The sequence below is a fragment of the Ornithorhynchus anatinus genome, chromosome X1 (assembly GCF_004115215.2).
Source record: "Ornithorhynchus anatinus isolate Pmale09 chromosome X1, mOrnAna1.pri.v4, whole genome shotgun sequence".
Lineage (NCBI taxonomy): Eukaryota > Metazoa > Chordata > Mammalia > Monotremata > Ornithorhynchidae > Ornithorhynchus > Ornithorhynchus anatinus.
Genome location: NC_041749.1, coordinates 77,375,115 through 77,391,342, shown reverse-complemented (window position 1 = coordinate 77,391,342; position 16,228 = coordinate 77,375,115). Strand labels below are relative to the sequence as shown.

At 54.0% G+C, this 16,228-nt stretch overlaps 1 protein-coding gene and 1 long non-coding RNA gene across 2 annotated transcripts; both read left to right on the top strand.

Moving 5' to 3' along the window:
- The first annotated feature begins 1,738 nt into the window (after window positions 1-1,738).
- On the top strand, window positions 1,739-5,103 carry LOC114806468. Its single transcript, XR_003754509.2, has 2 exons — window positions 1,739-1,928; window positions 4,434-5,103. It is a non-coding gene; the product is annotated as an uncharacterized LOC114806468 (long non-coding RNA).
- Window positions 5,104-9,207: 4,104 nt separating this feature from the next.
- BARX1 (BARX homeobox 1) lies at window positions 9,208-14,389 on the top strand. The gene is made up of 4 exons (XM_001507884.4): window positions 9,208-9,477; window positions 12,779-13,067; window positions 13,353-13,437; window positions 14,181-14,389. Exons 1-4 carry the CDS (start codon window positions 9,270-9,272, stop codon window positions 14,343-14,345), a joined length of 747 nt encoding a protein of 248 aa, XP_001507934.1. The 5' UTR covers window positions 9,208-9,269; the 3' UTR covers window positions 14,346-14,389.
- The last annotated feature ends 1,839 nt before the right edge of the window (window positions 14,390-16,228 follow it).

The following is a 16,228-nucleotide window of genomic DNA, read 5'->3' as shown; positions in this document are numbered from 1 at the left end:
AAGGGCTTAAAACTCCAGTCCTTATTTGGAAAAAATTCCCAGTGTTTTTTCTTTTTTCAATATTTGGACTGTATAAGAACCAAAAAAACCAGACCTCCATCAAGATTCATTTTTTTTTTTTGGTAAAAAAATTTCAAAACTGTATAACAAGGAACTTTAAACTTATCTCAATCAAAAACTAAAATCTTCATTCGTCATGATTTTAAAAGGAATTATTTTAGTGATAGATATTTTTGCAGACCTAAATTTTCCCACAGCAATTGTAATCCTAAAGACAATTTGTCAGTGCATGAGATGATTAGAAACAAAAGCCTATTTTCATCCAAGTGGTGAGATAGGCAAAAAAGTACAAGCAAGATGCTTATTTTTACATTATTCCATGCATTTTAATAACTCAGTTAAAGCATTATCAAAAAGAACTGATCATGCATATATAATATCCTAATAGCATTTTCCCTTTTTACAAATGCTTCAAGTTTTCTTAATTAGAATACCACTTCATTGATAAATTAACTTTGAAGAAGAAAATGAAGACTAGATTTTCTCAATTCTAAGAATTAAGAACACTGACCAGATATTTGTAGTTTTGCATTTTGGTTCTGTGGTTAATAATGTAATATCCATGTTTCTGGTAAAATACAGATTCAAACAAAACTTGTAAATGAATTTTACTTTAAACATTATAAAAAATTGGATATATGAACAGAAGTAAAGATAGATAGTTTTATTAAATTACTCCTAGTAGACTGCATTTTTTTCTCCTCAGTTTACTGACTGACTTGGAATTTCTATGTTGTGGGCAGCAGGCACCCTCATTTTCATTTACTGTTTGATGAAAATGTGTAGCCTACACCAAAATTATTTTGGGTGAGCATTAAATGTCATTTATTCACGGTGTCTTCACTCTCTCTGAAAAAGTGTTTTGTTTCATCATTGTTACAAAATGAGATTCAAGGATCCAAGCGCACAGTGGTATAGGAACAAGGAGTGATTCAATGTAAGCATACTTTATTAAAGTCAGACACTACAGTTGGAGTGTCATTCGGCATATTTGATTAAAAAAAACACCTTATGGGGACCTATGTTTAGCTTAGTTTAAAAAGAATTTGGTTTTGAGGGTGCAGAGATTTGGGACTGGGTGAGTCTTCAGCTTGCCAAGTGCGCAAAGCAACTGAAAGAAATTTAGACATGAGGAGCTGTGTGCACTTCGCTGTCAGAATGAGGGTGGTGGGGAATTAGTGATGCACTTTAATTGGTAAGGAAGTCAAGGGATCAGAGTGCACTTCCAAACAGTCGGTGGGGAAAATTGTGCTGTGTGTTGTAAGCACGCTTCTTTGGAGATAGCAAAATACCCAAGCTGTCTGATATACCAGGTGTCCACAAAAAAATCATTTTTGGAAGAATACGTGTATAAATACTAATGAAACTTTACTCAACCGTTACACGTAACATATTACTCAAGCCTTTGCTATTCCCTAACTGAGGGACTCTCATGCAATTAGCGTGTGATGTCACGTTTTCCACTCAGTTCCTACCACTTTGTGGGTTTCCTGAATATCAAGTGCCATGGAAAGGGAGAAGGGGAAGAAGGGGAGATTATAGTGGCTAATTTCCCTCTTCAGATCCCCTGCAGCAATTGGAGGGGCAGGAGGGCTCCCTGGAACAGGCAACAGGTCACTGCCAATTGCAAGCAGCTGGTGATCTGGTCGGAAAGGCTGGGCACCGGAAGCTGCCACCCAGAGTACCTGTTCTGGCTCCTCGAGAGCTCGATCCATTTGCAGTGAGTCTCAGATCTACTCTTAACAGCGCTGGGAGCTTGAGGGGCGATGGCAGGAGAGCATATTCCAGCTCTGTCATAAAAATGTAAGGAGACAAAACGGTATGAAATACATCTGGGAAGATCTACTCGAACACAATGAAGTCAAAAGGTGAGACACATCTGCAAAATTGAGGGGAAAAAAAAGTTCCCCAAATAATTGAGGCAATTCTGTTCAAGTTCTGACTTGATTTACGCAAATAATCACCTCAATTCTCTACACTATGTTGCATGGAGTGCTGGCCTGAATGTGTGTGCATGTGCAAGGATATACTGATTATAGGTAGAGCCCCACTACTCCCACACCATACACCCTCATGATACATGTATCTTCATAGAATTACTTTAAACCTTCATTTTATTTTGAACAGACTTGGTTTGACTCTAGGTTAAAAAGTCATCTATATAGAGTCTTGGACGACCCTTATCAGTTTATCACAACTGGCTATAGACAGGAGGGTCAGGGTGAATTACACTGCCCAGGGGGTTGACACCCCCCCCAAATGAGTTTCAAAACAGTTTTGGGAATGGCAGTTGCCTCCCCCCCCCCCCAATTTTCTCTGGTCATCGAGGAGGCAGTTTGCTGAAGCAGAATAGACCGAAAGACTCAACGCTGCTATTGGAAGAGCATTCCAAGTGGCGGCTCAAAACTAGGGCGAAATGAATTTGCTAGTCTTTTAATCTCTTACCTTTTTACAATTCTTATTAAACCGGGGGAAATCCGACAAGAGCAAAATCTCCACCACTCCTCAACCGTCCTCTTCCTTCCCAAACACAGAAGGAAGTCTGCAAAAGCAAAAGCAAACTTAGTCTCTCCGTTTGGAGCTCACTCTCTCACCGAACAGAATTTAGAGTGGAGTATCTGAGCTGTCCTGATTTCCATGCCTCCAGCTTGGAGTCCTGCTCCGTCTTCCAAGCAAGAAGGGGATCGTCTCTTCCTGGGTGTTTTGACAGGGAGTTTTCCTGACAGGAAAGTCAGCAGCAAAGAACTCGGGGACTAATTGGTCAAGAGCTCGTAAAAAAAGAGAGAAAGAAAGAGAAGGATTGAGAAAGGGAGAGGCAGAGGGAGAGAGAAGAAACAGTTATTGTCTTTTATTTTCATCCCATAGGGCTTTTCCTCTTTGAGGGTAGGAAGAGTGGGCAGTGTGGTTCCTACTCCTTCACGTATTCCGCCGGGGGGGAGAGGAAGGGGATTCAATACCAACCAAGGGCTCCCCACTTCTGTATCTCAGTTCTCAGAAGATACTGCCATAGAGGGTGGCGTGGGATGCGGTCTGGGGTCCCGGGCTCCTGTTCAGCGAGCCTGTGTCTACACAAGCAAAGCGGAGAGTGGAACGAATTTGAGCCGGCTAGGCGGCGAGCCCGGATAATCCCGGCCATCCCAAACGGGACCGTTGTTCTCTGACTGGCGGGAGCGGTTTGATTTGGGCCGCATGGCCCGAGCGGCGGCCTCCCCTCTCCCCATCCGCCCGAGGGCTGGGGAAGTTCCCAGACGGCGCGTCCCGCCTCCGGGGCCTCTGTCCGGGACCTCGGCCCCGAGGAGGAGTGAGATCCCGACCCCCCCCCCGACCCCAACCCCAGCGCAGCCGAGGAGGCGGCCCGGGGTTTGGCCTCCCCCACGGCTATCCCCAACGCAGCCGGCTTCGGGAGCTCCCCAGTACGGCGCCGCCCGCAGCAAAGAGGGAAAAGGGCGAGCAGGCGGGGAGGGAGGGGTTCTGGGTTCCCCACCCTCGCGGCGTCCGTTCGGGTCCGGAGAGGGGCTCCGGCGGGCGGTCAGCCGGCAAGGGCACCCTAGACCTCCTGGCCCAGAGGGGAAACCGAGCCAGGCCGGGCTAGGCCGCGCCGCCAGGGGACAAGGGGGACACGTGGAAGGGGAGAAGGATGAGGAGGACCGGGGCACGGTCGGGGGACGGTGCGGGGCGGGGGGGGGGGGGGGGGGGGGAGGCGGGCAGCCCGGTCCTGGAAGACAGTGGACAGTGGAGAAAGGAAGGAACGAAGAGAAACGGCGGAAATGCCCCGAGGGCACGGCGGCTCCCGGCTCCGGCCCCCCGGGCCCCCTCCGCCGCGCCAGCAGCCGGCCCCGTCCTAAGCCCGGCGGCGTAGCTTCGGGACTCGGGAACACTGGCTGGGGGCCGCGGCTCGGGGGATAAGGGCGGGGGGAAGGGAGTCACTGAGAGAGAGAGAGATGGGATAGGCGGCTTTCCTAAAGCGGGCTAGGCCCCGAGGGCTCCCCCTCCGGGGCCGCCTCGGCCGGACGGGCTCCCTCCGCTACTCTGCGCCGGGGTGAGGGGAGGGTTCGAAGGGGACCTCCGGAGGCACTGACCAAATCCTAATAACATCCCTCGAAAGCGCCAGGTCACGGGTGTGAGGGTGGAAAGAGAGGAGAAGGAGGAGGTTTTATTTCAGATTATAAACCCTGGCCCTGGAGTAGAAGCCTGGCCATTTTCACTTCCAAAGGACCGGCGGGCAATGGTTGGTTCGGTTTATAAGGGGATGGGTAAGGAGATCTAGCCTGAGCACAGAGAAACGGCGAGAGAAGCGCCGAAACAGGTCGGCTATTAGTTTATTTGTTGATGATAACGATGATGATGATGATGAATTTTATTTGTTATTGCAGGAGAGGCGACATCGTCATCATCATCGTCGTCGTCATCTTGTTTTTCATTTCGGAGGAACACGAGAACCGTGGAAAGAGCCTGGGAAGTTCCATCTTCCATTTAGTGATCTTGGTGCCTCAGTTTCCCTGCTGAGAAATAGAGACAAGTAACCACTGTCTCCGATCTAGGCGAGGACAAAGAAAACTTGAGGTAGTGCAAGATAAGGTAGAGAAGTATCAACAGCTACCCCCGCCGTTTTGCCGTCATCTGACTGTGGTTATTGTTATGATTGTTAACAACAAAAATACAGTTTTAATTGCATCACAAGTCGATTCGCCCCTCCCCGGTGCCCGGACTGTATCTTCGGACCCACGAAAAGTTTTCGTTCCCCGAATCGAGCGGAGTGAGGACCTAGCCAAGGCATTCGTTTAAATTCTCCGGATAAATGTAATTATTCTCAACTTCGATTTGACAGTGATAACCTAGCCACATAACTCTCCTCTCCTGGCCTCCTGCCTCTCCCGATTTTATTGAGATCATCATTTCCCTAACGCGAATACCAAATTGTCCCGGGGCATTTTCGTACACTTCAGATCTGTAAAGCGCTTCGGACCCGGGCAACACGGCCACTACAACTGGGTAGTTCAAAGAAAATAATAATAAAAAGGCTCTTCTAAATGGTCTAGATAATTGAGGTGGAGATTTGCCTGAATTATCCGGATATATGAAACCCCTTGGGCCGTGTAGACCTGAATTTAAAGTGCCACGTGTCTTCCAATAACTTTCCTAATTGTAATTCAATAGGAGGAGGAGGGCGAGAATGAGGAGGACGAGGAGAAGGAGGTGAAGGGGAGGAGGAGGAGGAAGAGGAGGAGGAAGAGGCAAAGATTTCGATCCATGACAGTGCAGTGTCCCAAAACCCCGGAGGGATCCGGGTTTAAATATCCATGAAGCTAAACGAAATCTCGCCGCTCGAGGCTCTGGGAAGAGGGAGAAAGGAAGGAGTGAGCAGAAAAGGGGGTCGGTCCCAATATCTGGGGTTATTATTGATATTGGGTTTCTTCGGGGCGGTGGCCCTCGCACACGGATCGTTTCCCGCTCCCGCATCGCAGGGTCAGGTGACGACCCCCATCCCAATCTTCCAGCCCACCTTCCACACTTCCAAATCTCCCTCTTTCCACACCTCAGCCCGTGGGGCTGGGACTGGAGGGCAGGAAACTGCTGCCCACAGAGGGCAAGGTTTTATGCTCCTCCCTCAGCCCACGGAGACTCAAGTCCTCCAAAGGAGAGCCTTTTCGCAGACCCCCCGCCAGGTCAGAGAGCGAATCAGCCCCACGCTGCCTATGTCCTTGGCGAAGCAGCATGGCGTAGTGGATAGAGCACGGGCCTGGGAGTCAAAAGGTCATGGGTTCTAATCCCTGCTCCGCCACTTGCCTGCTGTGTGACTTCTGTGTCACTTCTCTGGGCCTCAGTTATCTCATCTGTAAGATAGGGATTGAGACTGTGAGCCCCATATGGGACAGGGAGTGTGTCTAACTCATTCATTCAATCGTATTTATTGAGCGCTTCCTGCGTGCAGAGCACCGTACTAAAAGCTTGGAAAGTACAATTTGGCAACAGATGCTGACAATCCTAACTCGATTTGCTTGTATCCACCCCAGCGCTTAGCACAGTGCCTGGCACATAGTAAGCGCTTAACAAATACCATAATTATTAGGTGGAGCCACCGGATGAAGGATAACGATATAACGACGGTGATGGTATCATATGTAAGAAAAGCTTCGGGATTGACCGGTGCCTCGCTCCTTTAACGGCCTCGGGTCTCTCCCCTGGCCATGACCTTGGTTAAGTGAATAGAACTCGGGCCTGGAAGTCAGAAGGTCATGGTTCTAAACCCGCCTCCCCCACATGTCTGCTGGGTGACTTTGGACAAATCATTTCACTTCTCGGTGCCTCAGTTACCTCATCTGTAAAATGGAGATTAAGACTGTGAACACTGTGTGGGACAGGGACTATGTCCCACCTGATTAACTTGCATTTACCCCAGCCCTTTGAACAGTGCTTGGCACATAGTAAGCCCTTAACAAGTACCATTATTATTATTATTTTTCATTAGAGCGGAGAACGACCCAGGCAGGCCTCCACCCGCGCATCTCGGGTCCTGCGACACCCTTTCCTTTTGAGAGCCTCTGACGCGCAGCCCCAGCCACAGACACCATCTGATCCGGCCGTGTCCAGACCCAGGGCTTTGTCTTTCCGGCACCACCACTCTAGGAGAAGGAGCCGGGAAACCCGGTCCCGATCCCGCAACTCGCTGATCTAGCCGGGGTTATGCTCCCGAGTCCCTGTCTTACTCTTCATCCCGCTCCCTCGGCTCCCCAGGGGACGCTCTTGGCTTGCTCCTTTCACAAGGTCGGTTGAAGTTTTCCCGCCTGTGAACCCACACCGCTGCCTCTGTCTTCTCCTCCCCACCACCACGTTCTTTTCAACCCCCCGCGGGACCTCGAGTCCCAAGTCTCGGTTCTGCGCCTCGTCCTTCGAGGCCCGCAGAGAGTCGGACAGGCGGGACCACGGAAAATCCTGTCCGAAATACAGGCTCCAGACTCCTCCGAGGGGAGGCAAGGTATAGGCAAAAGAGAGCTGGTCTTTGCCCCATCCTTCCCCAGCACTGCGGGGAAGGGTTAGGGGTCCTTCTTCCCTTTTGGTGCTTCTAAGTTTCTCACTGCCTCCGTCTCTCTTGGTCTCTCCGTCTCCATCCTATCTCTCATTACTCTCTCCCTTCCTCCTCTGCCTCCCTTGATACCCGCTGGATTGAAGACCCTTCGGCCCTGGGCACAGCTCATCCGCCCGTTATGAGTAGGGAGGATACTGTTCCTCTCTCCATGCTCTGAGCCGGGCCGGTGAGGGGTCAGTAGTCCCCTGGGTCCTCGTAGCGCCTTTCTCGCGTTAGGCCCCAGCCGGCTGGATGCCACTATCCGTCCCCTGGACATATCACGATCCCCTCCACTTCCTCTGCCTCTTAGTGCCATCTTCGTCAGCTCTGCTCCATCAGTCCCGGCCAGAAACATCGAGCAGAGCCTCCTCTTCCTTAACTGGGCTTTGGACAGCTCTCTTTCGGAGACCAGGACACGGGGGAACAGAGACTCCCCGAGAGCATTCAAGTTTGGTTTCTATTTCAGTGACAGTCAATTGTTCTGTTTTGTTTTTTAATTCAAAAATGATACCCATCCCTCTCCAGAAACCAAATGTAGCTTCTTCCCATTGCCCAACTTCCTTCCCCTGTGCCTAACCGGACAGTCCTCTAAGGGTCGGGGTCCTACGGAGAATGAGATGAGCAAACCCTGGGAGGGGAAAGGGCGAGGAGCAAGGGAGCAAGGGTTAGGGTTGCGGGGGAGCAGAGGACTAGAACTCCCCTAACGTTCGTACACTTGATTCGTACACTTGACCTGGCTGGGAAATTTCTGACATGCCTAAGGGATGAGGGCGGATGGGGAGAGGTTAACCTGGGAGCCACAACCTATTTTCAGGACCGGCTTGAAAGGTGGGGCACAAGTGCCTGAAGACTGAAGGGTCAGTCTGCATCCCTCCGCTCTCCCTCCCTCTCCAGGTCCAGGCCAGGCTCTTCCTAGGAGCAAGACTCCACCCCCCGGGAGACCCGGAAGCACGAGTGGCTTTGGAGGTGAGGGTGGTGGCAAAATAAACACCAGGTGAACAAAAAGACATCTTCCAGCCCCATGAGTCAGAAATCCCCGCACTCCCACCCTCCCCGGGACAGGCGCCTAGGTGTTTATTGGAGGGGAAGGAAGAGGAAAGAAAAAGAAGAGGATGGGGTCAGGGTCAGGGAGACAGGGACTGGGTCGGCTAGGCCCCGAGGAGCCGGGAGCCGGGACTGTCCTAGCTGTCCAAAATGTTAGGGTGAGCTCGGTGTAGAGGGGTACTCCGGGACAGTAGCTTGTCACAGAATCCTTTCCAGCTCCCAACCCCTTCCCCGAGGCAGGGTGCCCTATCCTGACTAAACAGCAGGAGGGAAGAAAAGAGGGAGGAAAAGAAGGCTGGAGGGTAGGATCTCTCTCTCTGTGTCTCTCTCTCCGTCCCTCTCTCCCTTTCTCTCTTTCCTTCTCCCTTTTCCCTCCCCGCCCATTCCCCGCCCTGCCCCCTCCCCTAGTTCGCCCCTGTTCCCGCAGTCCCGGGGCTGAGGTCAGGGATATAATAGGCCGCTGTCTCCCCTTTCGGGAGGGGCGGAGAAAAGCCAAGTTGGCTATGACGCGCGGGGGCGCGGGCCGCATGAGGCAGTGAGGCGGTCCAGTCGCGGCTCAGTCCTCCCCTCCCGGCCTCAGCGCTGCTCGTGCGCCTTTTCCCGGGGGGCCAGGAGGCCTGCCGGCCGGGCCAGCAAAAAGGGATCCGGGGCGGCGGCGGCGGCGGAGGAGGAGGAGGAGGAGAGGAGGAGGAAGAGAAGAAGGAGGAGGAGCGAGCTCAACTGCAGCAGTCGAGCCGCCTGGGGCAGCGGAGAGAATGAACCGGCGTCTTCCCGCGCCCCGGAGCAGTCCCCGAGGCGCCGCGGCCCGCGGGGAGCCCTAGGGGCCGCGGGGGGCGGGGGGCAGGGCCTCCCCAACTTGCTCTGATCCGGTCCGGTGAGGAACGGGGAGAAGAGGAGGAGGAGAAGGAAGAGGAGGAGGAGGAGGAGAAAAAGGAGGAGGAAGAGGAGGAGGAGGAGAAGGAGGAAGAAAGGAAGGAGGAGGAGGAGGGAAAAGAGGAGGAGGAAGAGGAAGAAGAAGAGAAGGGGGAGGAAGAACGCGGGGCAGGGGTCCGGGGACCGTGTCCTAGCCCGGCCGGAGTCGGCCCGCCCCGAGTGCAGGATGCAGCATCCTCTGGAACTGGGCGCCGCGCACTACTTCCCAGCCGAAGCCTTTCCGGACCACCGCTCCCACCGCTATCGGAGCTTCATGATCGAGGAGATCCTCACCGACCATCCCGACCCTAAGAGCTCCGCGCCAGTAGCCGGCGAGCTGCTCAAGTTCGGCGTGCAGGCACTGCTGTCCGCCCGGCCCTACCACAGCCACCTGGGTACGTGCAGCCGCCGGGCTCCGGCTGGGGAGGAGAATGAGGGAGGGAACCAAGCAGGGAGAGAGGAGGTCGGAGGAAAAAAAGGGCCACCCCGGCGTCGAGGTGTGCAGCGTAGAGCCTTGGGACTGGCCTCTTCCCGTCCTTCCTCGGCCCGGGAGAGAGAGAGTCGAGGCTCCTCTCCTTTCCCAGCTCCGGTGCTTCCCCACCCTGTCCGGCTCCCCCAGGCTCCACCGTCGCCATCCAACCTGTCCAGGTTCAGGGAGTGCCTGGCCCAGGACCAAGTTCAGGGTCAGGGAGGAGGAGCAGAGACCCCAGAAACCCGGGGAGGAGGATGATGTGCCTAATGGGTTTATCCTGTTATTAATCCACTAATACGAACTATCTGAGGAAAACCGATTTTAACCCAGGGTCATAACTGCGCCCTTAAGCAGGTTTACATACAACATTATAGCATACAGGTTATAAATTGAAGGCGGAATGTGTAGCTTCCTTCTTGTCAGCAGCGCGAATTTGGTTTCTTATCAATCGAGTCGTGCTAGGAAGAATTCATCCAAATCCCGTCCCTCGTGCTGTCCAGGAGCGAATCGAAATCTTCCCATCCTCCACACACGTCTTTTAATTTTGTTCAGTTTTGTGGGAACGGGGTTGGGATGGGAGGGTTCTATTCTCCCAGGTGCTCTGGGCTACCTGGTTTACTACTTCTTTAGAATGTCCCTCACTCGGCCTGGGCCCGAAGCCCGACGACTCTAGGGATTGGGGTTCCGGGGTAGGGACGGCCAGATCTGAACTGAGCCCGGCTGTTGGGGACAGAGTGGGAGACGCGAATCTGGCTGGAGTGAGCAGGCAGCTGCCCCCGCCCGTTTCGGCGTCCACACGCTCCTCCCCAGCGTGGCTGGAGCTCTAAGAGCGCAGAAGCACGGTTTTCCACATTTTCAGACCCTACATTTGAGAATTTGGAGTCAATGTGAGCCACACTCTCCCATCACCAACATTTCCCCACGTCAAAGCAAGACTCCGGGGCGCATTTTGGCCTACACGGTCAACGCTGACAGATCAAACCCAACTTCTCAACCCCATCCAGCCGATAGAATTACTGTCACTGTTTCCGTGGCCTGCTCCGATTCAGACTAAAAAGAGAGAAGAGAAGGAAATCAACAGCAATCAACTCTTTGGAAGGCTCAGGGCAGAGTTTAGGCCATGGAAGCATTCGAGGGAACCGAGGCGCTGATTTTTCTAAGACACGAGCACGCGCACCCCCTTCCCCCAGCACACACACACATGTTCTTACGTTCGCACATACATACATGGCACACACACACACACACACACAAATGCACAGAACACTCACAAGCACAGACACGCTAGCGGGTGGCTTCTTTGTTGCCGTTGTTGTTGGCATCTCGATCCAAACGACCAGGGCCGTCCTAAGCCCCGGAGAGCGCTAATGGGAAATGATCTGGAAGAGGTAAAGGGGTTATTAGACCGTTAACTTTCAAACAGCACCACGTTGGAGCAGCGTGCCTAAAACCCATTTCCTGGTGTTTCCATCCAGGGGTCATAAAATTCTTCCCTGCCCCTGCACCTAGCTGACGTGGAGCCTGTTTTCGGTACTTTATTTCGCCCCCGCCCCCCGACTCCTCTTTTCCCCCTTGATTTGCACTCATGTGTCCGAAATGGATTCTGCAAGATAACTTCTCTTCCACCTCCTCCCCGCAACTCCCCCCACCCCCAACTTTCGTTCGCCTCTTTTCCCCTTTCCGTCCTCCCACTTCCCACCTCCTCCAGCCCCCGGCCCGCTGCGCTCGAGCTGGACGCAGAGGGCTTCCTCCCCAATCGAAATTGCACAGTGTGGGTGCGCGCGCGTCTGGGTGCGCGCGCGCGCGCGTGTGTGTACCCGATGAAGAGCTAAGGAAGGAACTCGGGGACAGTGGAACAGGGGCCACAGGCAAATTGAACCTCCCGTCCAGCAAGCTCTCCAATAGCCTCCTGACTTTTCTCTTCCCAGCGAGAGATTTTCCAAACAACAACAACAACAACAACAAAAAGGAGTCTGCCATTAGCTCGATAGGGTTTTTAAATTAATCTTACCCCTTGCTCTTCTTTCGATTTCATTTTTCTCTCGTTCTTACTCATTTTATTCCCTTCCTCCTTCCCCTCTTCTTTCTTTCTTTCCTCCCTCCCTTTTTCTTCCTCCCCATCGCTGGGGCCCGGCTTCGGGGAATGGTGCCGCTGCTTGTGTTGGAGTTCGCCTGGTTTAATTCGGACGAAGAATGGAATTTTAAGATTTTGAAGATTCGAAAAGATTAAACATACCTTGCGATTTCGTTGCTGACCGTTTTTGGGGCCAGGCACACATTTAGAGAAGGCCTTGAAAAATATCCCGGTGTTTCATGTTTTTTCCATGATATGGAATTTGACGGGAAAGTAGTATCCAGGGTACACACGCTTCTCGGAGAGCGATATTGGACTTTCCTAAGTAACCGACCGCAGGAAATTGAGCACGACCCTCTTTGGTCTGAGGAATTAAAAACCTCACGTAAAGACCCAGGTTTCAGATTTGGTTAGACATTATAACCATCCTTTAAAATGGGTGGCAAACGAATTTAGAAGTCATCGCTAGAAACTCACAGGCTGTTTGCCACTCCAAGCTATTCCTTTAATTGGGATATTGTAGGTCCAACGTAAAGACCGTGAAACATTCCCATCTGTTTATCACTGACCAGAGAAATACCAAGTTTAAAACCATCGGGCACCTACAGATCCGTCCATTCACATGAACGCGCATTCTCTGTTTCTACATAGCGTTAGAATGCAACTGGTCGACCTAGGCACGCCTACCGATTCGCAAACAGATCCAAGCACACTCAGATTTCTTTTTTTTTTTCTGAGCAGCGGCGAATCTCGTCTTCGAAAGCCCACTTTATCCCGGAAATGTGGGGGCGACTATTCCCGTCCCCCCTCCGGAGAGGATGAGGAGGCTGTCTAATCTCCTTCTCTGTTTTTGCTGTGGGGTCCCTCGCTTTCTTTACTCCACGGAACCATGAGCCCTCCCGTGGCTTCGTTAGTTGAACTGAGGAGGGCACCTCAGTCAGGGCCTTGAGGGCCCGGGGACTTGGGATACGGGGGGTCCCAGACTCGGTGAGGGGAAGCGGGGGGGGGGGTCAAGTGCGCGACCGGGTCCTGACTGCAGAGCGGACCCCGGCTCCCCCAGTGAGGGCGGCGGCTCAGGGACTCGGCGAGGGGCCAGACGGGCCTAACCTGGCCCTCTCTCTTTCTCCCCTCTCTCCCTCCGGATCGGCAGCGGTGTTGAAGGCGGAGCAGGCGGCGGTGTTTAAGTTTCCTCTGGCCCCGCTGGGCTGCTCGGGCCTGGGCTCGGCCCTCCTGGCGGCGGGTTCGGGGCTGCAGGGGGGCTCGGCCTCCCCCCACCTCCCCCTGGAGCTGCACCTCCGCGGCAAGCTGGAGGCGGCCCCGCCGGAGCCGGGCGCCAAGGCCAAGAAGGGGAGGAGGAGCCGCACGGTCTTCACCGAGCTGCAGCTCATGGGGCTGGAGAAGCGCTTCGAGAAGCAGAAGTATCTCTCCACTCCCGACAGGTACCAGGCCGAGGGGCTGGGGATTGGCGGGCGGGGAGAGGGGCGCGCCCTCCTGACTCCCTCCAGGTCCTGAGATCCGGGCGGGCTGAGGGCTGGGGGATCCGGGCCGGACGGGGCGGGATGGGCCCCAGGGTCCTGGCTTCTCGGCTCAGAAAGACTCCCCCAGTGCCCTCCGCGTGGGCAATCCCAGCGGGAGGAAGCACGGGGTGGCGGAGGCATCCCGGACCCGTCGGGGTGGCATCCCGGCTTTACGGCCGCCGTCGCCCCTCCTCCGCTCTCCCGCAGAATAGACCTCGCCGAATCGCTGGGACTCAGCCAGCTGCAGGTGAAGACGTGGTACCAGAACCGGCGGATGAAGTGGAAGAAAATAGTGAGTGTGTGGCCTGCGGCCCCCAGCTTGCTCCCGGGTCCCAGCTGCGCCCCTCTACGCGCCCCTCTGGCCCGGGAGAGCAGCTCGGATGGGGGCACAGCCACTGCCCTGGGTTTCCGGGGTGCTCGCCCCGGAGCAGCGGCAGGGAACGGGCAGAGCCAACAGGAGCCTCGGGAAAGGAGTAGGGAGCCGACTCCGAAGGCCGGGAAGCGGCCGGGGCAGGGGCGGGGCAGAAGCGGCCTTAGGGGAGAGAGACCGCCGCGACCCCCTCACTTGGGGGCAATGGACATGGACCGGGGCTCAGAAAGCGCTTTCTTTCTCCAATTGCCTAAAAGTCTGTCCTTGCAACTTGCGGAGAAGGCCACGCGAAGCGGAAAGTCAAACAAGCGAACAAATAATAATAATTTTGAAAGGTCCGGGCTTTCGGTAGCAGCTCATCAAAACTGGGCTTTCCGGGGCCGCGAAGGACTGCCTTGCTCGGGATCCCACAACGACCCAGGACCACCACTGAGCAGAGCCAGCCCAAGCTCAAGCTCGGTGCCCGTGGGCACCGGTAGGCGACTCTGCCTGGGCCAGCAGGCCCCACTCTCCTGTCTCTCCACCCCAGGAAAGCGCTTCGGTTTTCATGGACGGCGCCAAGGGCCAGATCCCTGCCCAGACCTATTCCACGGGGCGTTCTGGGCTCGCCTCGGCTCCTTCTCCCTGCCCTGTCTCACCCTCGCTCCCTCTCCCCCCCTTCCCAGGTGTTACAGGGCGGCGGGCTCGAGTCACCCACCAAACCGAAGGGCCGTCCCAAGAAAAACTCCATCCCCACCAGCGAACAGCTGACAGAGCAGGAGCGGGCCAAAGAGGCGGAGAAGCAGGCGGAGGGCCTGAGCTCGCCCTGCGAAGTCAGCCAGGAAGAGTGAGTCGGCGGCGGGGAGGATCCAGCCCAGCCCAGCCCAGCCCAGCCGACGGGGCGGACAGTGCCGAGGAGCCGCTCCCGCCGCCCCGGGCCTGCGCCCCCCCTCCCCCCCCCAAGCAGAACCAAAGGACTCCACCAGAGGCCTTCTTTCCCTTCGGCACCTTCCCTCCCGAGGACTGGATTAACCCGGAGGGGGAAAAAAAATCCAACCCCCCATCCCTCTCCCCCCACCCCGCCCCCTTTCCTCCCTTCTTCCAACTTCCTAGACTCCAGAGAGCAACCTGCCAGGCTGGGGCCGGGGTCACCTCATCCTTTCCCCCTCCCGCAACCGGCCTTGCCTCCCGGGTCTCCGGACTGGATGGATCTTACCTGGAACTGTAATAAGGACCAAGCCCAAGGAGGCTGTGTGACTTTGCATTTGTTTTTGTTTTACTTTTCATTGTTGCTTCCAGAGAGAGAGAAAGAGAGGAGAGAGAAGAGGGAAGGAGGAAGAGTAGTTAGGAAGGGGATCCGAATTTCAACTACAGCAAACTAAGAAACGGTTCGGGGAATCGAGTATTAATGGACTCGAGGAACCCGGCATATTTAATTTTTTTTTTCTCTTCCACCTCTCTCCCGGGGAGACACACGCATGCCCTAGCCTCTGTCGCTGCGGTTCGGGTGTTTCCCAGACAGACCTTTTGTTGTGGTTTTTCTTGTTTTGTGTCTGTCCTTCTGAGGCGCCGGACAAGGCGAGGGAGTGGAGTGTTCCGAGCCATCAGATAACCAAACCCAAATGCATTTTATGCCAATCAGCCTTACCCATGCGGAAATATTTACTTTATTTCAATAAAGTATTTTACGACAAATGGGCTGGAGTCACTGTTTGCGACCCCTCGGCTTAGGTTTTCGGCGGTTTTCCCCTTCATAAAAACGGTTGGGGACCCGACTGGGTCAAGGGCCGGGAGAGTGCCCTTTACATTTGCTTTTTAAAAGCATTTCTTCCCCGGCATTCCTGGAACAGAAAATCGCACCGGGATCATCTAAACTAAAACGGGAGTGTGGGGGTTCATTTAGGAGTTTGGATTCTTTTATCCCTAATTATCCAGATCGTCGTCGCAGTTGACTGTGGAATCGTGGCAGGTCTCCTCCCTTCACCTCCTTGCTTCACCTCTCCTAGAGGAAGGTCTGCCACTCTCTTTCTGTTCCTGAGCTGAGGTTCGGTGTCAGTTCTGTGGTCTTTCGGGACAACGACAGAGCCTCTTTCTCGCGGAGAACCGAGTGGCACAGCGCACTCACCGCTCTCTGATTCGGATAGAACGCGAGCGCTTAGTACAAGTGCAAGCGCTTTGTATAGTGCTCTGCACACAGAAAGCGTTCAATAAATACCATCAAATGAAGGAATGGCGAGGTCTGGCCTCATAGGTGCCAATTCCGTGGGAACATTGGGGGCCACCGAGGGGGGAGTGGTGGCACGAACTCATTGTTTTTGCCCTTACTGGTTTTTAGCTTGGACTCCCGGCCTCGTTTATCCCAAGCCCTCTGACAAAACTTTAGCAGGGCTGGAGTGGCTGAGATGATTCCAAAGCAGTCCTTTTAGCCCTTTAGCTCTCCGCAGTTTACCTGCCACTCCCAAGCTATACCCCGCTTCCTGTCCCCCCAAAGCCCCGCCCCATTTCTTCCTCTTATTCCAAAATGAAGAGTTGGCACCTCTCCTGTCCACCCCGGAGCTCGAACCAGAAGTTAATTCGGAGAGAAGGAGGGGATAGACAAAGTGGTGAAGTGAAGCCGGCGCCGTTTTTTCCTCATTCTGAAAGCTCTGGATAAAAAGCTTTTATCTGTGAAATTCAAAGTATTTCAAATGGGTTTGGCGTTTAGTTGTTTTTTTTTTGTGGGTTATTTTTTGTT

Coding starts and splice junctions, on each gene's coding strand:
- BARX1 (XM_001507884.4), top strand. CDS start 9,270: ATGCAGCATCCTCTGGAACTGGGCGCCGCGCACTACTTCCCAGCCGAA. Junction 9,478..12,778: donor GCCCTACCACAGCCACCTGG/GTACGTGCAGCC, acceptor CCGGATCGGCAG/CGGTGTTGAAGGCGGAGCAG. Junction 13,068..13,352: donor TATCTCTCCACTCCCGACAG/GTACCAGGCCGA, acceptor GCTCTCCCGCAG/AATAGACCTCGCCGAATCGC.